Source organism: Dipodomys merriami, unplaced genomic scaffold (genome assembly GCF_024711535.1).
Source record: "Dipodomys merriami isolate MVZ:Mamm:240054 unplaced genomic scaffold, mDipMer1.0.p SCAF_27, whole genome shotgun sequence".
In the NCBI taxonomy this organism is placed as follows: domain Eukaryota; kingdom Metazoa; phylum Chordata; class Mammalia; order Rodentia; family Heteromyidae; genus Dipodomys; species Dipodomys merriami.
In genome coordinates, this window is record NW_027204159.1 from 8,471,833 (window position 1) to 8,495,702 (window position 23,870).

Below are 23,870 nucleotides of genomic sequence, written 5' to 3' on the forward strand. Positions count from 1 at the left end.
TTCTGATTTTCTCTCCTACCCTGCAAGCTTCCTTAGACCATAGTTGATAGTTTCCATCTCCACCCTGAATCCTACCATGTAGGGTTCACGAGTCCAAATAAGTGTCTGATGATCCAACAAAAATGAATTTTGATGAGAAGCATTAATAACCACGAGGAAAGAAATTTAAAACACATAACCTTAGAAGAAACTACAACTAATGTTTTTCAGAGATCTTTTTTGGTCTCTAAATATACAGTATAAAAGAGATAGAAGATGTTTGTACCAAGGGCACATATCCAGGTCTGATTAATGCTTTGGACGTCTATATGGACAACTATGAAAAGTTATATGAATTTACATTACTCCAATTCACTCTGGGGGTGAGGGAAAGCAAAACTTGTATTATAAGATTTACTCCTAAAGATTTTAGAAACTTAAAAGTGGCAGACGAACTTAAAAAATGACCGGTTTGTGTGAGCGGTGCAGAAATCAGCTAAGCCTCTGGGCGTCGCTGTTGACCACCTAAGGAGTGCGAGGCAGAGACACAACCCAGCCAACACCACCGACCACACACACAGGGCTGGGCATTGAGCCTGCAAGCTCCGGGTGGCAAAGCAACTCGGTCCGGCAGCCCATTGCTTCTCTGCACAGTAAGCTGGGTCCTGTGCATGCTGGGCGTCTCAGACCGTGGGAACTAGGGAGTGGAATCTCACCCTGGAAGCCAGAAACCGTTCACTGAGAAAACCCCGCGGCAGAAGGGAAATGGCGGCTCTGGAGAAAGTCCTCCACTGCAGAAAGCTGGTCCTGCTGAGCCTTCTCTCGGCCGTGCTGTGGGAGGCTGGGGCCGGGCAGATTCGCTATTCCGTGCCGGAGGAGGTGGACAAAGGCTCCTTCGTGGGCAGCATCGCGAAGGACTTGGGCTGGGAGCCGCAGGCGCTGGCGCAGCGCGGCGTCCGCGTCGTCTCCAGAGGTAGGGCGCAGCTCTTCGCCCTGAACCCGCGGAGCGGCAGCTTGGTCACCGCAGACAGGATCGACCGCGAGGAGCTGTGCGCACAGAGCCCCCGCTGTCTGGTCAACTTTAACATTTTGCTGGAAGACAAACTGACTGTTTATTCCGTAGAGGTGGAAATCACAGATGTGAATGATAACGCCCCTTGCTTTGCAGTAGACGAGCTGGAGCTCAAAATCAGTGAAACCACTGCTCCAGGATTTCGGATCCCCCTGAAGAGTGCTCATGACGCTGATGTGGGAGACAACGCCCTGCAGCAGTACCAGCTCAACTCAAATGCCCACTTCTCCCTGGAGATGCGGAATGGAGTGGATGGGAACAAGTATCCCGAGCTGGTGCTAGAGCGGGCTCTGGATCGCGAGGAAGAGGCGATGCACCATCTCCTTCTTGTTGCTTCAGATGGGGGCAACCCGGTAAGATCTGGCACCTGCCGCATCCGTGTGAAAGTGCTGGATGCAAATGATAACCCTCCGGTTTTTACACAGCCCGAGTACCGAGTAAGTGTTCCAGAGAATATACCAATAGGTTCCCGAATAGTCACGGTGACCGCCACTGATGCCGATGACGGATACAATGCACAAGTGACATATTTTCTAGAGCAAATCCCTAGAGCAACTACAGACATATTTGAACTGAAGTCAACATCTGGAGATCTAACAATCATGAAAAGTCTCGATTATGAGGATGCTAAGGTCCATGAAATTGATATTGAGGCTCAGGATGGTCCAGGCCTTCTAACCAGAACAAAGGTCATCATTACCGTTTTGGATGTGAATGACAATGCCCCAGAATTTTACATGACTTCTGCCACCAGCTCAGTTCCTGAAGACTCTCCTCCAGGAACCATAATTGCACTTTTCAATGTACATGACAGAGACTCTGGACAAAACTCTTTTGTCACCTGTTCACTCCCAGAGGAACTGCCTTTCAAGTTAGAAAGGTCAGTGGACAATTACTACAGACTGGTTACAACCAGAACCCTTGACAGGGAACAGGTTTCCTTTTACAACATCACTCTGAGTGCCACAGATGGAGGGGACCCACCACTGTGCACAGATGCTCATGTTGTGCTACAGGTAGCAGACATCAATGACAACCCACCAGCCTTCCCGCAGGCATCCTACTCTGTCTACCTTAAGGAAAACAACCCCCGTGGCACCTCCATCTTTACAGTGTTGGCTCATGATCCAGACAGCGAACACAACGCCCATGTCACTTACTCTCTGGCTGAGGAGACCTTTCACGGAGTACCTCTCTCTTCCTACATCTCCATCAACTCTGACAGTGGGGTCCTCTATGCTCTGCAGTCTTTTGATTATGAGCAATTCCAAAACCTACAGCTGTGGGTGATAGCGCTGGACAGCGGCAAACCTCCCCTCAGCAGCAATGTATCATTGAACCTGTTCTTGGTGGACCAGAATGACAATGCACCTGAGATCCTATACCCGGTCCTCCCCACCGATGGTTCCACAGGTGTGGAGCTGGCTCCCCGCTCTGCAGAGCCTGGTTATCTGGTGACCAAGGTGGTGGCAGTAGACAAAGACTCAGGACAGAATGCCTGGCTGTCCTACCGCCTGCTCAAGGCCAGTGAACCTGGGCTCTTCATGATGGGGCTGCACACAGGTGAGGTGCGCACAGCAAGGGCCCTTGTGGACAGAGATGCGCTCAAGCAGAGCCTGGTGGTGTCTGTGCAGGACCATGGCCAGCCCCCTCTCTCAGCCACTGTCACACTCACCATCGCAGTGGCTGACAGTATTCCAGACATCCTGGCAGACCTCGGCAGCCTCCAGACCTCCACTGATCCACAGGACTCAGACCTCACACTCTACCTGGTGGTGGCAGTGGGGGTGGTGTCTTGTGTCTTCCTGGCCTTTGTCACTGTGCTGCTGGCACTCAGGCTGAGGCGCTGGCACACAGCGCGCCTGCTCCCGTCTTCCAGGAATGGGTTGGCTGCCATGCCTGCCTCTCACTTTGTGGGCATGGATGGAGTTCAGGCTTTCCTTCAGACCTATTCCCATGAGGTCTCCCTCACCGCCGACTCCCGCAAAAGCCACATCATCTTCCCTCAACCCAACTATGCTGACACACTCATCAGCCAGGAGAGCTGTGAGAAGAAGGATTTTCTTTCTGCACCTCAGTCTTTACTTGAAGATAAAGAGGAAACATTTTCTCAGGTAAACATGTGAATTACTATACTATGTAGATTAATGATTTTTCTTACTTGCTTTCATTAGTTACTAAAATATTTCTGTGTAATATACCCTTGAGTGTTTCTACTGAGAATCCTCTGTGGGGTTGGTCTTGTTTGCCTGTAGTTCCTGCACTTTGAAAGCTGGTAAGTTGAGAGTTTGTGGTCAAGCTGAGCAACATATTACAACCTCCTCTCAAAACAAAACAGAAAGTCTTGGACAACCAAGATTAAGGAAGCATCCTTTTGTATATCAGAGCACATTCATCGTTTTTCTTACATGGGGAAGAGAGTATAACTGTAATATATGTATAGTGATGAAGAGTACACTGGAGATGCTTTTTCCTTTTGGAAATTCTGTGACATTAGAAATAAAGAGCTCTCATGTTAAAATAGTTTGTTTACTTCTGTACAAATCATTTCATTGCTCTGAGTTGCTCTTATCTGGAAGTGATAGAACTTGACTGAAAAGTGCCCACCAATTCTTGTTGGACTAATACTGTTTTAACTTTCCCTACATTGTACACTGTTGCTCATTCATCTCTGAATTTAGTGTATATATTATCTCTCATGGTGGTAAGATATTCTTTTATATATCTATGTGTTCTTTTAGTTGCATTAATATAAAATTGTAGACATCTACATAAGCTGCCATTTTACACTACTGAGAATATATTTGTTTAATCATTTATTAGGAGATACTTTATATGTGCCTAAGAGTACATTTATGTATGCCAGGTGCTGGTGGCTCATGACTATGTTCCTACCTACTCCAGAGGCTGAGATATGCCGATTGCAGTTCACAGACCATAAGAGCAAAAAATATATATGAGACACTTATCTCCACTTAGCCAGCCAAAGGCAGAAGGAGAGCTATTGCTCAAATGGTAGAGTGATAGTCTTGAGTGTAAAAGTTCAAGGACAGCACTCAAACTCTGAGTTCAAGCCCAGGTACTGGCATGCAGACACACACACCTACACACACACACACACACACACACACACACACACACACACACACACACACACACACACACACACACACACACACCAAAGACTATATCTGATTTATATCTATACCCTAACACAGTTTTGAGCCTCCTGGCTTTTCCATTATATCTGTAATAAAAATAACTAACAAAATCAAGTATATATTGAATTTTAATATATTTGACTTATTCATAAGGAAGCAATGCAGTATAGGAGAGTAAATCTGCACCTTCATGTACTTTCTTAATCCAATGAATTGCAGAGATAGATAAAATTTCAAACAAACAGGAAAGTAAATGATACATTCAAATAGGAAATAAATACCTAAATGGACTAGAAATAGAACATGGCTCAAAGTGAAGTAATCCAGTTACAGAAAGACAAATACTGTATGATTCCTTTTGTATGAAAACCTTGGATTGATCAAGCTCTCAAAGACCAAAAATAGAATGATGGTTCTCACATGCTGAAGGAGAAGGGTGGAAGAGATCATACTGTTTTAGAAGTTCCAAATTTCACTGGAGGATGAAAAAGCTCTGAAGGTAGACAGTGGTGGTAGTTATACAACCATGTAATGTGAATTATTTAGTGCCACAAAACTACAGACTTACAAATATCAAAATGGTAAATGTTGTCATGTGTGTTTTATAACACCTTTTCAAGAAAAGAAGTCCAGTTACCCTACTGGTATGATCATGTTTCAGCCAAAATCCACATAGAGAAGCTACATGGAAGAGGAGTGGCCATAAGACTACCCAGTCATCCAGATGTTTCAGCACACTAGCTGAGCCTAGTCTGCCAACTGTGCTACATGAGTAAACACAACCAAGAAAGGAAGCAAAACCAAAAAAAAAGAGGACCAGGAAATATCCAATATCCTAATGCCAATACATGAGAGAAAAACTGGTATTATTCTCCATGATGACATAGAGGACAACGATTAAAACAAACAAAATCAATATAAATGAATCTCAAAATGTAATGCAGAGTAAAGTGCATTACAAAATAAATATGGCATGCTATTATTTGTGTGAACTCATATTCACAAAAAATATATGGGAGCATGCTATATGTAGTTACAAAATGAAAAATATGGGACCTCATTCTGTAGCTCAGTATAGAAAAATGACAAGCTCTTGGGTTCAGACTCCATCACTGTAAATATATAAATAAAACATTAAAAACCTGGACAGGAGCAATAAATGCTACCACTCTACCAGAAGGTTTATAAGGTTGTTTGTAAAACTTGATCTCCAATAATCAGAATAACTGTTTCAGGCAAGAATCTTAGATGGTGAAAATCCATTTAAAACAGTATTTATTTATTTATTTATAACTATTTCATTAATGTCAAAATATTTCTCTACAGAATAATTATAAGTCAAAAAGAGAGAGTAATTATACAACAGAAAATTCTAAATGTTGCCAGAAATCTGACCAAATGATTAGAATTAATATTAAGAGTATTGGGACAAAGATATCCTGTGCCTCTTGCAAGATGCACTAAGAAGGATACATCACCACGTCTATCATATTCCTACGAAATTCTACATAATCCATATCTGTCAGGAAAAGAATCAAACTCTAATGAATGGCACTATACTATTCAAACATTAAAGTCATGAAATATAAAGAAAGCCTAATGGACTTCCTTGGATTAAATAACATAATTAAGTGAAACATGTGATCTTTGATTGGGTCTTAATGTAGAATAAAAATTATTTCACTATAATGAGACATTATTAGTGGGGTGTCAAGTGGCTTGTTCCTGTCATCCTAACTACTTGGAAAGCTGAGAATAGCAGGATCACAGTTCCAGACCAGCCTTGGCAGAAAAGTTCTCAAGGCTATATCTATGGAAGAAGCTGTGTGTGATGATACACATGCCTGTCATCCAGCTAAAACAGGAAGCCTAAAATAGGTATATAGGGGCTCAAGTGCAGGACTGGTCAAGAGGAAAATCCTATCTCAAAAATAACCAGCAAGCCAGGTGCTGGTTGCTCACACCTGTAATCTTAGCTACTCATGAGGCAGAGAACTGAGGATCATAGTTCAAAGCCAGACTGGGCAAGAAAGACTTTGAGACTATCATCTGAAAATAATTACTAAAAAATATAGAAAAGGAGATGTGGGACAAGTGGTACAGCACTAATTTTGAGCTCAGGTCCCCAGACCTAAGTTCAAGCCCTAGCACAGTCACGCAAACACAGACACACAGACACAGACACAGACACAGACACACAGACACAGACACACACAAACACACACACACACACACACACACACACACACACACACACACACACACCACACACAAAATAGCCAGCTTATAAAATATATGAAGATATAACTATCAAGTAGAATGTGCCTAACAAGTACAGGGCCCTGAGTTCAATCCTCTGTATTACCCCACAAATGACACTTTAGTTGGCAAAATTTTACTAAAATCAGTAAATTCATTAATAGCACCACATCATGACAATTCATTGGTTTTCTTCATATTGTGATAATGAAAGGATGTTCTTGATTTTTAAGAAAAGTAGAGGAGGTTTGTGTCTACAATACAATCTGAACTAGGAAGAGAGAGTGTGAAGGAGAGAGAAATAAGGTGGGACTGAAAGAATATAAAATCAAAATGTGAACCTGTAGCATAAGACAGGTACAGAATACAATGGGACTCCCATGATCTCAGGTTCTACATCTCTACATTAAATCCATTACAGATTAGAAATATTTGGGCAAAGTGTGTACTGAAGGACAAAGTACACACATTTTTCCTGTTTACTGTCACCTAACTAAGACAATGTAACAGCTGTTTACATAGTATTCATTATTACATAAAGTCTAGACATTGTTTAAAGTGTACAGGAAGAGACCTACAAAGGCTATGGACACACTACACCATTTTACATAGGGGACGTCAGTGAGCATCCTTGTATTTTGGTATCCATGCATGCCATGAAATCGGTGTTCTTCAGATACCCATGCAATGACTGTATAAGGGAATTCCTTGTGTTATTTTCAGTCAGCGTTGTTATATGTCTGAAATGTTTCTGAGTAAAAAGTCATTAAAATTAAAATCTGATTTTATTTAAATTTGGGAAAAGGCTAAGATTTGATAGCCACCTGAAATACACATAGACTTTGGTTACATTGTTTTCCATATGGTCTGAGTGCTTTAAATATTTCAAAAGGTGATTTTGAAGTAAATCTACGTCGTACATAAATATACAAAAATGAAACAGGGATAAGAAAATGCCAATTGCGTTGTGTTTTACATCTTTAGGGGAAACTACATATTAGAAAAAGGCAGCAATTTCAAACAACTTTGGGGGATTGATTCCAAAAGTGGTGAAATGCCCTTCCTGCTCAAGCTTTATTCAAAGGACCTAACTTCAGTTTCCATAACACTCTTCACCTCTAAACACTTTCACCCCTAAACATTTGTTTCAAGGCTCTGTTCTAGAGCTTTGATTTTTAAAACCCAGTACTATGCATTAGGTTTCAGGTCGAATCACATCTTGGAAAAAACTTTCCTGATACTCAACCTGAGGTTAGACACCATTCCAGTGCATTTCCCATTGCCCAGGTTTTCCCACAGGATCAACGGGGCCATCCAATTCTGTAACACCGTCATTTTCTTATGTTCTCTCCTACCCTGCAAGCTTCCTTAGACCATGTTCATAGTTTCTATCTCCATCCTGAATTCTACCATGTAGGTTTTGCCAGTCCAATTACGTGTCTGATGATCCAATAAACACAAGTATGGAAGTGAAATAGTAAGCTATTGAGCACAGAAATTTAAAAGAACATACCCTTGGAAGAAACTACAGCTAATGTTTTTAAGCTTTTTGTGTTTTGTTTTCGTTGTTGTTGTTTTTTAAGATCTTTGAATATACTATATAAAAGAGGTAGGAAATGTTTGTAAGAAGGGCAAACGCACAAGTCTAATGAAAACTTTGGGCATATGGATGAATAACTTACATTAATTTTCAACACTCCTATTCATTCAGGGATGAGGGAAAGCAAAACTTTTAATGTAAGATTGACTCCTAAAAGTTTTAGAAACTTAAAAGTGGCAGACAAACTTAAAAAATGACCGGTTTGTGTGAGAGGTGCAGAAATCAGCTAAGCCTCTGGGCGTCGCTGTTGACCACCTAAGGAGTGTGAGGCAGAGACACAACCCAGCCAACACCACCGACCACACACACAGGGCTGGGCATTGAGCCTGCAAGCTCCGGGTGGCAAAGCAACTCGGTCCGGCAGCCCATTGCTTCTCTGCACAGTAAGCTGGGTCCTGTGCATGCTGGGCGTCTCAGACCGTGGGAACTAGGGAGTGGAATCTCACCCTGGAAGCCAGAAACCGTTCACTGAGAAAACCCCGCGGCAGAAGGGAAATGGCGGCTCTGGAGAAAGTCCTCCACTGCAGAAAGCTGGTCCTGCTGAGCCTTCTCTCGGCCGTGCTGTGGGAGGCTGGGGCCGGGCAGATTCGCTATTCCGTGCCGGAGGAGGTGGACAAAGGCTCCTTCGTGGGCAGCATCGCGAAGGACTTGGGCTGGGAGCCGCAGGCGCTGGCGCAGCGCGGCGTCCGCGTCGTCTCCAGAGGTAGGGCGCAGCTCTTCGCCCTGAACCCGCGGAGCGGCAGCTTGGTCACCGCAGACAGGATCGACCGCGAGGAGCTGTGCGCACAGAGCCCCCGCTGTCTGGTCAACTTTAACATTTTGCTGGAAGACAAACTGACTGTTTATTCCGTAGAGGTGGAAATCACAGATGTGAATGATAACGCCCCTCGCTTTGCAGTAGACGAGCTGGAGCTCAAAATCAGTGAAACCACTGCTCCAGGATTTCGGATCCCCCTGAAGAGTGCTCATGACGCTGATGTGGGAGACAACGCCCTGCAGCAGTACCAGCTCAACTCAAATGCCCACTTCTCCCTGGAGATGCAAAGTGGAGATGATGGGAACACCTACCCCGAGCTGGTGCTAGATCGGGCTCTGGATCGAGAGGAAGAGGCGATGCACCATCTCCTTCTTGTTGCTTCAGATGGGGGCAACCCGGTAAGATCTGGCACCTGCCGCATCCGCGTGAAGGTGCTGGATGTGAATGATAACGCTCCTGTTTTTACACAGTCCAAGTACCGAGTAAGTGTTCCAGAGAATATACCAATAGGTTCCCGAATAGTCACGGTGACCGCCACTGATGCCGATGACGGATACAATGCACAAGTGACATATTTGCTGGAACAAATCCCTAGAGCAACTACAGACATATTTGAACTGAAGTCAACATCTGGAGATCTAACAATCATGAAAAGTCTCGATTATGAGGATGCTAAAGTCCATGAAATTGATATTGAGGCTCAGGATGGTCCAGGCCTTCTAACCAGAACAAAGGTCATCATTACCGTTTTGGATGTGAATGACAATGCCCCAGAATTTTACATGACTTCTGCCACCAGCTCAGTTCCTGAAGACTCTCCTCCAGGAACCATAATTGCACTTTTCAATGTACATGACAGAGACTCTGGACAAAACTCTTTTGTCACCTGTTCACTCCCAGAGGAACTGCCTTTCAAGTTAGAAAGGTCAGTGGACAATTACTACAGACTGGTTACAACCGGAACCCTTGACAGGGAACAGGTTTCCTTTTACAACATCACTCTGAGTGCCACAGATGGAGGGGACCCACCACTGTGCACAGATGCTCATGTTGTGCTACAGGTAGCAGACATCAATGACAACCCACCAGCCTTCCCGCAGGCATCCTACTCTGTCTACCTTAAGGAAAACAACCCCCGTGGCACCTCCATCTTTACAGTGTTGGCTCATGATCCAGACAGCGAACACAACGCCCATGTCACTTACTCTATGGCTGAGGAGACCTTTCACGGAGTACCTCTCTCTTCCTACATCTCCATCAACTCTGACAGTGGGGTCCTCTATGCTCTGCAGTCTTTTGATTATGAGCAATTCCAAAACCTACAGCTGTGGGTGATAGCGCTGGACAGCGGCAAACCTCCCCTCAGCAGCAATGTATCATTGAACCTGTTCTTGGTGGACCAGAATGACAATGCACCTGAGATCCTATACCCAGTCCTCCCCACCGATGGTTCCACAGGTGTGGAGCTGGCTCCCCGCTCTGCAGAGCCTGGTTATCTGGTGACCAAGGTGGTGGCAGTAGACAAAGACTCAGGACAGAATGCCTGGCTGTCCTACCGCCTGCTCAAGGCCAGTGAACCTGGGCTCTTCATGGTGGGGCTGCACACAGGTGAGGTGCGCACAGCAAGGGCCCTTGTGGACAGAGATGCACTCAAGCAGAGCCTGGTGGTGTCTGTGCAGGACCATGGCCAGCCCCCTCTCTCAGCCACTGTCACACTCACCATCGCAGTGGCTGACAGTATTCCAGACATCCTGGCAGACCTCGGCAGCCTCCAGACCTCCACTGATCCACAGGACTCAGACCTCACGCTCTACCTGGTGGTGGCAGTGGCTGTGGTGTCTTGTGTCTTCCTGGCCTTTGTCATTGTGCTGCTGGCACTCAGGCTGAGGCGCTGGCACACAGCGCGCCTGCTCCCGTATTCCAGGAATGGGTTGGCTGCCATGCCTGCCTCTCACTTTGTGGGCATGGATGGAGTTCAGGCTTTCCTTCAGACCTATTCCCATGAGGTCTCCCTCACCGCCGACTCCCGCAAAAGCCACATCATCTTCCCTCAACCCAACTATGCTGACACACTCATCAGCCAGGAGAGCTGTGAGAAGAAAGATTTTCTATCTGCACCCCAATGTTTACTAGATGATAAAGGAGAAGGAACATCTCAGGTAAAGTTACCTTCGCACACTATTTTCAATTATTTTTCCAAAATAATTTTGCCTACTTAGTTGCCTGCACTGTTTATCTACTTTCTTCTCCCAATGTTCTTAAGGATATATTTAATTTTCAGGAAATGATTCCTGATGAATTACTTCTAAGTTGTTTTAAGTGTTCACATTTTGTCCAAGGAGAATGGGAGGTAGAATTTTATAATGGACATAAATCAGGAGTGTGTGTGTAAATGATGGTGATAGTTCCACTAACAGAAATATTGTATGTTACCAAAATAATAATTTTCCTCCTCAGAAGAAAACATCTTACCTACTTAGATCAACAATTCCTTCTGTCTTAAAAACATAAAGTGTTACATGCCTTGATGGCTCATACCTGCATTCATAGCTATCTAGAAGGCTGAGTTATGTATATTGTAGTTTAAAGCCAGCCCAGACAGGAAAGTTCATGAGAACCTTATCTCCAGTTAACCACCAAAACCCTAAAAGTGGATCTGTGACTCCAAAGGAAGAGTGTTCATGTTATGCAAAAATGTTAAGGCCCTGCGTTGAAGTGCCCCAGCTATATTCTTCAGTTGTTCAGTCCTTGGCTTGAATTCACAGCGCCCTGTGTTCTGTCCCTAGCACTGCAATTTGTTGACCCCTACTGGATTTTTGTTGAAGAAAACGTCTTCCCCCTTCAAAATGTAAAGACATTTGCTTTGCAAAACCCTTTAGTTATCAAATACCTTAAATCTTGTCTCAGTATTTTTCTTCAGACTGGCAGTGAATTTCTTCAACCTTCTTTAATTCACAATCAATATCTCTTAATGGGATGAAGATTTGAAAGTATGCTTTTTTGTGGTGCTGTATATTACACCCAACGTTTTCTGAAGGCTAAGCACGCTCTTCAGCACTGAAAAACATCCCCAATCCACATATTTAGGTGTGTGTGTACCCACTAGTATGTGTGTGTGCATTATGGATTCAACCCAGGGTCCTCAAGCAGCACATGTCCTACCTCCGTCATGCATCCTAGCCCAGATATGCATGTTTCAGGATGATGTGTCATGGTAACTCTGTTTAGTTTTAAATTACATTGCCCTCTAAAGTAGCTGTCTATTTTGAACAACTGACATCACTTGCTCTATTAAAAAAATGGTAAAGGCATTGTAAACAGGTTTCCTTTCATTGTTACTCCTCATAGCTTGAAATTTTATTGCCATTTTAAACTTTTAAAATATGCTGTGCCGTCAACATAGCTTTGATTTTTAAAAGGAAAATCATGAAAGAGATTTAGAGGGTGTGTCATACAATTGCCCCTAAATATTATCTTTTGCACTTCCCCACTCATATCAGCTTCTATAATTCCAATCCCTCACCTAATCTGAGACCCTCTTGAAACTACAGTTTTCTTTCCACATTCTTTTTCCCAGGTTGTCTTTCATTAAATTGGTCATATATTTAAAATAGAGGATAATGAACTCAGTAATACTCTGTGCTGGGATGGTTTTTGGTGTTGATTTGGAAGTAATTGTATACTAATTAGCTCTTCTATCTCACATTATCACGTATCTTCAAATACTGTGACTCTTTAATAACATTTGTTAGGGGGAAATCTGAGATGATTCGTTCAACTGTGCTTATTGTGGTTTCAAAAATATCTATGTGGCAAAATTGAAACTCATAATATTTTCATGTCTATGTAAAGTACAAATAGAGAGAATTTTAAAATAGGGTTCTTTTAGTGTGTGTAGTAATGCCAGAAGCACTAATGCATTATGGGTAAGTATACAATGCACTATAATTGAGATGCCAAATACGGATTTTATTTCTTGTGTGTTCAAATCAGAGATATAACAAGAAAGGGGACTCTGGGACATAAAACAAAAGTTTCTCTTCTAGTTTCATGTTGTTTTTATTTTTAAGAAAAACATCTTTACACTCTAGACTTAGGCAAAATGAACTTCTCTCAAAATCCACAGGGTCTATAATTTCTCCATGCTCCACTCCTTTTACTGACTAGAAAAGTCTTTGCTACCCTCCAAGGCCAGGTTAAAGGCACTAACAATACCCTTGGTATCACCCATCTCATTGAGCTGTAACTTCCTATTTGCTTTCGCAGTTTCATAAACTGTTGGTGGCTATGTTTGTATTGTTTGCCTTAAATTTCCAGACAAACATACTGTCTGATACCTAGTTGTGCATTTATTTAATAAACATGTCAGGCTATCAAACATAAACTTCAAGAATTAAAGTGTAGGGCTGAGTGGTACATTGGAACAATGCCTGTCTAGAAAGGTCTGCACAAACTCCTGAAGCCAAACATCAGTACAAGTAAGAAAAAAGAAGTCAGGAAAAGAAGAAAGAAATGAAGGAAGGAAAGGAAAGAAAGAATTGTAAATATGGCTGGTATTTCTGTTTAGTTCCTAAATTGAACATTTAGAAATAGTAACGCCACTGTGTTTGAAGAAATATCGGTGAAATTGAGGATAGTATATGATTTCCTAAGGAAAATAACTTGAATCAGCCCTTTAATATATGTCATATAAATTAAATGAAATCACAACTCGTCGCATTACCTTTAAACATTAAAAGGGTTTCAAACGTGAGGAAAATGAAGTTGTCTGAGAATGTGCAGTAAACGGTTAGGCCTCTGGGTGTCGCTGTTGACCACTCATGAAGAAAACCGGCTGCTGGAGCGCTAGTCCACCATTTCCTTGCTTCTAAGACGCAGAGCCAGAAAATCAGACAGAACACTGAGGCGACTACCAAGCTCGCCCCATAATTCAACCAGCTCTGTGATCTATGGATAAATCCCAGAAAAGTCTTCACTCCTTGAGGAAGTGAGATTGGGGTGCATCGTGGGAAACTGGAAGCGAATTCAGAGAAAATAATTCATCAAAAAAGGAAATGAGCAAGTGCCTGAAATTTCGACACGGCAGAGGGCTGGCTCTGTTGTGCGCGCTCCTGGGGATGCTGTGTGACACAGGAACCGGGCAGATCCGCTACTCCGTGCGGGAGGAGCTGGACAAAGGTTCCTTCGTGGGGAACATCTCCAAGGACCTGGGACTGGAGCCCCGGGAGCTGGCGCAGCGCGGAGTCCGCATCGTCTCCAGAGGTAGGACGCAGCTTTTCTCTCTCAACCCGCGGAGCGGGAGCTTGGTCACCGCGGGCAGGGTCGACCGGGAGGAGCTCTGCGCCCAGAGCGCGCGGTGTTTGGTAAAATTTAACATCCTCATTGAGGACAAATTGAAAATTTTTGAAGTGGAAGTAGACATTAAAGATATTAATGATAATGCCCCTAGTTTTCCAACAGAGGAATTAGAAATCAAGATTGGTGAACTAACAGTTCCCGGAACCCGATTTCCACTTAAAACTGCATTTGACCCAGATGTAGGCACCAACTCCTTGCAGAACTACAAGCTCAGTCCCACTGACTACTTTTCCTTGGTTGTGAACACTGGCTCTGATGATGCTAAGTACCCAGAGCTGGTGCTGGAGCGATCCTTGGATCGTGAGAAAAAGGAAGTTCACCAGTTGGACCTCACTGCCTCTGATGGCGGTGACCCCGTTCACTCAGGCACCTTGCGCATCCAAGTGATAGTGTTGGATGCAAATGACAACCCACCAGTGTTTACACAGCCGGAGTACCATGTCAGTGTTCTGGAGAACGTTCCAGTGGGCACCCGGCTGATCACAGTGAATGCCACTGATCCTGACGAAGGATTCAATGCTCAAGTATCCTATATTCTAGATAAAATGCCTGGGAAAATTGCTCAGATTTTCCAGCTCAATTCAGCAACTGGAGATTTATCAACATTAAAAAATCTAGATTATGAGGAGGCTATGTCCTATGAAATAAAACTTGAAGCACAAGATGGACCAGGTCTTTTCTCAAGAGCCAAAATTCTAGTCACAGTTCTGGATGTGAATGACAATGCCCCAGATGTTACAATCACTTCCCTCACTGGCTCAGTCCCTGAAGAGGCTGCTGCTGGGACTGAAATTGCTCTTATCAATGTGCATGACCGGGATTCTGGACAGAATGGGCAAGTTTCGGTTTCTGTCCTAGGAAATCTGCCATTTAATTTAGAAAAATCAGTAGGCCAGTATTACCGCTTAGTGACAGCTGGATCTCTGGATCGTGAACAGGTGCCCCAATATAACATCAGTCTGAGAGCCACAGATGGTGGAAGTCCTCCATTGTTCACAGAAACTCGCATCACTCTGCATGTGACAGACATCAACGACAACCCTCCTACCTTCACTCATGCCTCCTACTCTGCCTACATACCAGAGAACAACCCTAGGGGAGCCTCAATCTTCTCGGTGACTGCCCAGGACCCAGACAGTGAGGACAATGCTCTCATCACTTACTCATTGACTGATGACACCATACAAGGTGTGTCACTGTCATCCTATATCTCCATCAACTCCAATACGGGTGTACTGTATGCACTACGTTCCTTTGACTATGAGCAATTTAGAGAAATACCGCTACTGGTGACAGCTAGTGACAGTGGGAACCCTTCACTTAGCACCAACATATCACTGAACCTGTTTGTAGTGGACCAGAATGACAATGCCCCAGAAATTCTGTATCCTGCCCTACCTACTGATGGTTCTACGGGTGTGGAGCTAGCACCCCGATCTGCAGAGCCTGGATACCTAGTGACCAAGGTGGTGGCAATAGACAAGGACTCAGGACAGAATGCCTGGCTGTCCTACCGCCTGCTCAAAGCTAGTGAGCCAGGACTCTTCATGGTGGGGCTGCACACAGGTGAGGTGCGCACAGCAAGGGCCCTTGTGGACAGAGATGTGCTCAAGCAGAGCCTGGTGGTGTCTGTGCAGGACCATGGCCAGCCCCCTCTCTCAGCCACTGTCACACTCACCATCGCAGTGGCTGACAGCATCCCTGATATCTTGGCAGACTTGGGCAGCATCAAGACTCCTGCTGATCCAGAGGATTCAGACCTCACACTCTACCTGGTGGTGGCAGTGGCTGTGGTTTCTTGCATCTTTCTGGCCTTTGTCATCATGATACTTGTTCTCAGGCTGCGACGCTGGCACATGTCACGTATGCTTCATTCCACAGGAGATAGGGGCATGCCTGGCTCACACTTTGTGGGTGTAGACAGGATGCAAGCTTTCCTTCAAACCTATTCACATGAAGTCTCCCTCACCGCGGATTCCCGCAAAAGTCACATCATCTTCCCTCAACCCAACTATGCTGACACACTCATCAGCCAGGAGAGCTGTGACAAAAGTGAGCCTCTCCTGGTATCTCAGGATTTACTTGAAACTAAAGGGGACCTCAAGCTGTTTGAGGTAAGTTTCTTTCTTTCTTTGAGTATTATGCAGATGTGGTTATTCTAAAGTTTAAACACATATTTATTTAAGAAATAAAGCAATGAGGTACTCATTTATTCTGTTGGCTCTCTCTCTGAGTATGTGGGGAAATTGCACTTCCTGGCATGTTTATGGAAAAGTAAGCCTAGGCAACTCTGGTCAACAATGCATTGTGAGTGGCAGTAAAGTGGTGTTTGTCTCTTATTGGAGGAATCTGTGAAAATTCCAGACCTCTAAGTGACCCTTTGAGAATGTAACTTTTCTTTCTACCTGTATCCTTAAATAACCATGATGAAAAAATGGGTTTGGTTTTTGCTCTGGCACTATGGATGGAACTCAGGGCCATAAGGTCATATTACATATGTGTTCTACCACTGAACTTATTCAGCCCTGCCTTTTACATTTTAAATCCTTGTGATTTGGACTTTGTCGTTCTTGCTTACCTAGTCTACCCTGATTGACAAATTTATAAAATGAATAAATACCAAGTGTTTTATACTCCCATAGATCATGTTTGACTCTTCCAAGCCAGATCATACTCTTTCATCTTACAAATACAAAAACTATAGAGTAAAAAATTCAGGAACCAGGCATGATGGCCTGCCCATAGTCCTAGATATTTGCTATGCTTAGGAGGTAGTATCACTCGAGCCCAGGAATCCAGACTCAAGAATCCTGAGCAACTTAGTGAAACAAACATCAAGAAAAATGTAGATAACTTAAATAGTTTAACTTTTTAGTGGCATATTATGTTTTCATAGTGATTTCAGACTTTTCCCTGAAAATAGAAAGCCCATTTGTCTTAACTGTTAGACGATTTTGTGTGGTATTTATTATCCCTTGAGAAGGATTTTTTTTGTCAGTCATGTGCCCTGAATTCTGGGCCTAGGCACTGTCCCTCAGCTCTTCAGCTCAAGGATAGTGCTCTACCACTTGGGCTACAGCACCACTCTTGGCGTTTTCTGCTTATGTGATGCTGAGGAATCGAACCCAGTACCTCATGCATGCTAGGCAAGCACTCTACCACTGAGCCACCTTCCTTGCTCTTGAGAAGGATTTTTTAAAGGCAGGGAGGTGTCTCACTCTCAGCAGAAAATTTCCAGGTCACCAATTCCAATAAGGAAATAAGAGTCTTTACCATGTTCTACAACCTTCTTGAATCTTAAATCATGGGTCTATTCTGCAATTTATGAAATTATTTTAGCTCATATAATTTTAAGAGTCATCAAAAAGGGATCAAAATTGTTTCATTAGCCTTAAGGGGACAGATCTATACCTAAATAAACCAAGAAAAATACATTCAAATGTATGAACCAGAAGAAGATATTTATAAGCAAAGAAAAGTGTACTCTCACTCAAATTCAAATACATCACAGATAACTTTAGCCTATCTTTTGGGTCCATTCTTTTTAGTATCCATGTCACTTTCCCCAAAAGGATAAATGTCTTGGGGCTTGAACTCTGGGCCTGAGAACTGTCCTTGAGCTTCTTTTTGCTCAAGGCTAGCACTGTATAACTTGAGCCACAGCCTCACTTCTGGCTTTTTCTGTATATGTGGTACTGAAGAATTGAACTCAGGGCTTCATGCATGTGAGGCAAGCATTCTACCACTAAGCCACATTCCCAGCCCTCACACATCTTATTTTACTCAGATGAATGTTTTTCCTAGAGGACAGGCAAGAATTCATTACAAAGCAAAGGGAGGCAAAACTCATAATAAAATGAACAAAAAGCATAAAGGCTTGGAATAGAGAAAACAAGAAAAAAAAAACCTAGGGAAACAGACAATATCCTACCATTGACTAGAGTATGATAAGGAATAAGTTCTCCAAAACATCAAAGTAAATTGATAAGTCTTTAAAAAAAATTTGCTGCTATAACAAAATAACAGAGGCCAGAAAATTGATAAAGAGCAGAGTTTTATTTAAATGGGTTTTTTTCTGGAGGCTGGGAATCCAAGACTATACCATCATTTTCTCAGCATCTGGTGAGGATCTTCTTGTGGGGCTTTATATAGCAAAAAGTATCACATGACAAAAAAGAACAAATGAACCAGTAATAGCTGCTCTTATAACAAAGGTACTCATGTGCTACCCATTCATGGGGGCACAGCCCTCATGACACAGTCATGCCCCAAAAGTCCTGCCTCCAACTCTCATCATATGTGAATTTAAACATTATGTTTCCAACTCATTCAATGTGGAGGATGTATTCAAAGAACAGGAACATCTACTTTGGTTGTATTTTGAATAAGGGGATTTGCTCATCTGAACCTGCCTATTAAAACCAGGATTAAATTCTGAAGTAGAATGTTTAAAGGTTCCCATTTCTCTCTAAGACTCACCAGTGATGAAATAATTTCACTTGTTAATGGTATTAAGTTGGCTGCAGTTTGGAACTGACATTACAGAATAGTGCTTGTACTTTCACCTAAAAGAAAGCACTGGTAGACATGAAATTTGGCATTATAAAGCCACATTTTTGCCTAGATTCTTTGCTCTACTGAACCTGTTTTATAAAGAAGAGGAATAAGTCTAGGACTTGGCTCCCTCTATTTTGTAAAGATTATAACTTTGAAAGTATTACCAAGTTGAAGAGAAATTAAATTTTTAATTAAAAATTAAAATTAAAATTGCTGTGGAGAAATTAAAATATTAAATAAAGGAAGTTATTCCAATGAATCTGCAGAAAAGTAAGGATTGTAGTCCATTAAAATGTAGGTAAAGCCGGGCGCTGGTGGCTCACGCCTGTAATCCTAGCTACTCAGGAGGCTGAGATCTGAGGATCGAGGTTCAAAGCCAGCCCGGGCAGGAAAGACCGTGAGACTCCTATCTCCAATAAACCACCAGAAAACCGGAAGTGGCGCTGTAGCTCAAGTGGTAGAGCGCTCGCCTTGAGCTGAAGAGCTGAGGGACAGCGCCCAGGCCCAGAGTTCAAGCCCCACGGCCGACAAAAAAAAAAAAAATGTAGGTAAAATGCATTCCCTTATTTGAATATGACAATCATACCTGAGTTTATAAATGGCGCACAACAAAATCATTATTTTTACACTCAAAACTGGGAGGAAACGACTAAGCCTTGTGTAATAAAAAAACAAGGAACAGGTAAGGTTGAAAACACTCATGAAAGGATGACCATCAAGAAAGGATCTAACTTAAAAGGAAAAATATGAGTTTTTGTCTTTCAAGAAAATTGAAACGCATGGTATGTAGAAACAAAAGCTTGCACTTTAAAGGTATCTTTGGGCAATACGCAGTTTTGCAAGAAAACCTCCAGGTGCCGCTGTTGGCCAGAGAGAAGAGATGCATTCTCAGTTCCGCAGTCCAGCCAGTGCTTTTCTGCTTTTTCCGACACAACTTGGAACAAGTCGCTGCACTTGTGCATCTTCAGAGCATCTTGAACAAGCAAGTTCTGCTTCAAATCACAAGTTATCTATTTTTTTTTTTAAAAAGAAACATTTCCAAGATAAATCTTAAAAAGAAGCCTTCTGGAGAGTCCAAGAAATGCAGAGAAACACCAGAGGAATGGAAACCATAAAAAGCCAGGTACTGTTTCTCTTCCTGCTGTCTTTGTTCTATGAATCCATCTCTGAACCAATCCGATACTCTATTCCAGAGGAGCTGGGCAAGGGCTCCCGGGTAGGGAACCTAGCCAAGGATCTAGGGCTCAGTATCCAGGAGCTGCCAGCTTGCAAACTTCGAGTCAGTGCAGAGGATTATTTCCATGTCAGTGCAGAAAATGGGGAGTTGTTAGTGAGTGGCCGGATAGATAGAGAGGAGATTTGTGGGAGAAAGTCAGACTGTGCATTGGAATTTGAATCAGTCACTGAAAACCCAATGAATATTTTCCATGTCATTGTTGCAATCCAAGATATTAATGATAATGCACCATATTTTGCTGCAAAAGGCATTGAATTAGAAATCTGTGAGTCAGCCATACCAGGGGTAAAATTTCCTTTGGATTCTGCACAGGATGCAGATGTAGAAAGTAACTCACTGAAGTTATACACCATCAGCCCCAATCAGCACTTCAGTCTTTCAACAAAGGAAAGTCCAGATGGAAGTAAATACCCAGAATTACAGCTGGAAAAACTTCTAGACAGGGAACTTCAGAGTTCCCATCACTTAATCCTGACTGCCATTGACGGTGGGGACCCACCTCTGAGTAGCACCACCCAGATCTGGATCAAAGTCACTGATGCCAATGATAATGCTCCGGTGTTCAGCCAGGACATATACAAAGTTAGACTCCAAGAAAACATGCCCCTGGGAACCTCTATCCTGAGGGTATTGGCCACAGACCAGGATGAGGGTGCCAATGCAGAGATCACCTACACCTTTCTTAATGTCCCTGCAAGTACTAGCCTCATCTTTAATCTAAATCCCCATACTGGTGATATCACAACCAATGGGACGTTGGATTTTGAAGAAAGAAATAGATACTTGCTTGGTGTAGAAGCCAAGGATGGAGGGGTGCACACAGCCCACTGTAATGTTCAGATTGAAATTGTTGATGAGAACGACAATGCCCCAGAGGTGACATTCATGTCCTTTTCTAACCAAATTCCAGAGGACTCAAATCCTGGAACTGTAGTAGCTCTGATTAAAGTAAAAGACAAGGATTGGGGGGAAAATGGTCTAGTCACATGTTATATTCAGGAAGAAGTTCCTTTTAAGTTGGAACCCACCTCCAAGAATTACTACAAGCTCATGATTGACAAAACTCTAAATCGAGAAGAGACCTCAATGTATAATGTTACCATCACTGCCACTGACAAGGGCAAACCGCCGCTTTCCACCGAGACATCCATTACACTACACATCACAGATGTCAACGACAATGCACCTGTTTTCCACCAGGCCTCCTACGTGGTCCACGTGGCTGAGAACAACCCTCCCGGAGCCTCCATCGCCCAAGTCAGCGCCTCCGACCCAGACCTGGGGCCCAACGGCCAAGTGTCCTACTCCATCCTGGCCAGCGACCTGGAGCCAGGCGCGCTGTCGTCCTATGTGTCCGTGAGCGCGCACAGCGGGGTGGTGTTCGCCCAGCGCGCCTTCGACCACGAGCAGCTGCGCTCCTTCCAGCTCACTGTGCAGGCGCGCGACCAGGGCTCGCCCCCGCTGCGCGCCAACGCCAGCCTGCGCGTGCTGGTGGGCGACCGCAACGACAACGCGCCGCGCGTGCTCTACCCCGCGCTGGAGCCCGACGGCTCGGCGCTCTTCGACATGGTGCCGCGCGCCGCCGAGCCCGGTTACCTGGTCACCAAGGTGGTGGCGGTGGACGCCGACTCTGGACACAATGCCTGGCTGTCCTACCACGTGCTGCAGGCCAGCGATCCCGGCCTCTTCAGCCTGGGGCTGCGCACCGGCGAGGTCCGCACCGCTCGCGTCCTGGGTGACAGGGATGCGGCCCGCCAGCGCCTGGTGGTGGCTGTGCGCGATGGTGGACAGCCGCCCCTCTCGGCCACAGCCACTCTACACCTCATCTTCGCAGATAGCCTGCAAGAAGTGTTGCCAGACCTGCACGATGACCCTTCGCCCTCGGACCCTCAGACAGAACTACAGTTTTACCTGGTGGTGGCCTTGGCCTTGATCTCTGTACTCTTTCTTCTTGCTGTGATTCTGGCCATTGCCCTGCGTCTGAAGCACTCCTCTGGTCCAGCTGCCTGGGGCTGCTTTCAGCCTGCTCTCAACTCCAAGTCTGGCCCTGGGGTTCTCTCCAGTTACAATGCGGGAACCTTGCCCTATTCCTACAACGTGTGTGTTGCCTCACAATCAGCCAAGACGGAGTTTAATTTTCTCAACGTGTCCCCGGCCCCCGAAGTGGCTCCCGCTCAGGACCTCCTCTGTGATGATTCTTCCATGGCTGTAGACGTCAATAATGAAGATCTTAAACTCTCTTTTGATGCGTCTTTTTCCTCTCAAGTAAGTTTTCCCAGAACTATTAGAATACTGTATTTGTTTGGCAACCATGCATCATGAATGTTGGTCATTGGGCTTTTTGTTCTTCATTATTTGTTTTTCAACAGAGCATCATGAATATTGGTCATTGGTGGTGGTGGTGGTGGTGGTGGTGGTGGTGGTTGTTTCATGGTTCTCGTGGTGATATTTAGTGGAGTAGCGCATATTGGTTGTAAGGAAATGGACGAATTGGTCAAGTAGTCATCTTTGAAACTACCTAGTGGCTAATTTTCTCTTTGACATTGGTATTTATGTATGGTTGGCAAATCTTGCTAGAGAGAGAGAGAGATGTATTTTCTTGGATGTCAACACAGTGCTTCTTCAGCAGTTAGCTGTGGTCCTTAGTTGATGTATTAGACAATTTTTTTCAAATAACTTTATGCATAATCTTCCTAAATGTATTTACACTTTTTCTGCATAAGATAAAGTCTGATTGTTTTCCACAGTTATCTTCTTTGTTGGAACAACATTTGCTGCAATGTATTTTGTTTAACACAACCTTCCAATAACTATACCCCTTCTCAATTATTTGCCTTATAAGAAGTAGCAAAGACTCTCACAACTTACATAAGAATCCCTAACTTTACATCAATATTATCCCCACTCATAATTACATTCAAGAATATAATTTCTTTGGCATTCTTTTGACATTTTTGTTTTCGCTAGTGCTTACAAATATAACAAATACATTTTTAAAATTCCATATTATATTGACTTAGGTTGGTTTCTGAAGTGAGTCAAATATAAAAATGCTTTGCTAGTGTTCTATACATGATGAAAATTATTTCCAAAATATCCCCCAATCCCAGCAACAAGAGAATCTTCTAAAGACAGTGAAATGTGCTTTAATTTACTCTTTCAACAGCTCCTTATGTTTCAGTCATCTTACATGCAAATTGTTAAGTGAGGAATAATGTAAAGAACTGGTGGACCACTGATTTATCTCAGGTTTTCTCAGAATACTCAAATATGGGACTGGGAAGGTGGCTCAGTGGTAGAACGTTTGCCTTGTATGCATGAGGCCCTGGGTTCGATTCCTCAGCACCACATAGGCAAAAAGAAAAAAAAAGGAAGTGGCACTGTGGCTCAAGTGGTAGAGCGCTAGCCTTGAGCTGAAGAGCTGAGGGACAGTGCCCAGGCCCAGAGTTCAGGCCCCATGACTGGAACCCCCCCCTCCAAAAAAGGAAAAAAAAAGAATACTCAAATATGCTATGAATGAAGTAAGACAAACCCTGAGAAACAAAGGTTACATGGTTTCCTTCATTTGTGGTAGATAGATTGTGTCTATGAATCTGTAAGTAAATATAGTAGGTAGTAGGCAAGCAGTTACAAATGAATTAACTGAAGTATAATAGACTCTATTAAGAACTCAATAGTAAAATTATTTTTTTGGTCGATTGTGGGTCTTGAACTCTGGGATTGTACAGTTTTCTAGTGGTTTATTGGAGATAAGAGTCTCTCGGACTTTCCTGCTCAGGCTGGCTTTGAACCACAATCCTCAGAACTCAGCCCCTTGAGTCACTCGGATTACAGGTGTGAGCCACCCGGCTCTAATAGGAAAATTCTTTAGAAAGACTAAGTAAGTCGAA

General features: G+C 43.6%; 2 protein-coding genes across 4 annotated transcripts in view; both read left to right on the plus strand.

Moving 5' to 3' along the window:
* The first annotated feature begins 407 nt into the window (after window positions 1-407).
* Window positions 408-23,870, plus strand: part of LOC138837441 (protocadherin gamma-C4) — a 219,059-nt gene continuing 195,596 nt past the window's right edge. Inside the window, exon 1 of one of the 3 annotated variants that reach the window (XM_070036242.1) lies at window positions 408-3,165. In XM_070036242.1, coding sequence (XP_069892343.1) covers window positions 745-3,165 — 2,421 coding nt within the window. In that variant the 5' untranslated portion in view covers window positions 408-744. Of the gene's footprint in view, window positions 3,166-8,366; window positions 10,988-13,674; window positions 16,301-23,870 lie in introns of those variants that run through there. The other 2 variants (XM_070036243.1, XM_070036245.1) reach the window with 2 other exon arrangements.
* Window positions 19,684-22,356, plus strand: LOC138837309 (protocadherin gamma-B1-like). Its single transcript, XM_070035996.1, has one exon. It carries the CDS (start codon window positions 19,825-19,827, stop codon window positions 22,300-22,302), a length of 2,478 nt encoding a protein of 825 aa, XP_069892097.1. The 5' UTR covers window positions 19,684-19,824; the 3' UTR covers window positions 22,303-22,356.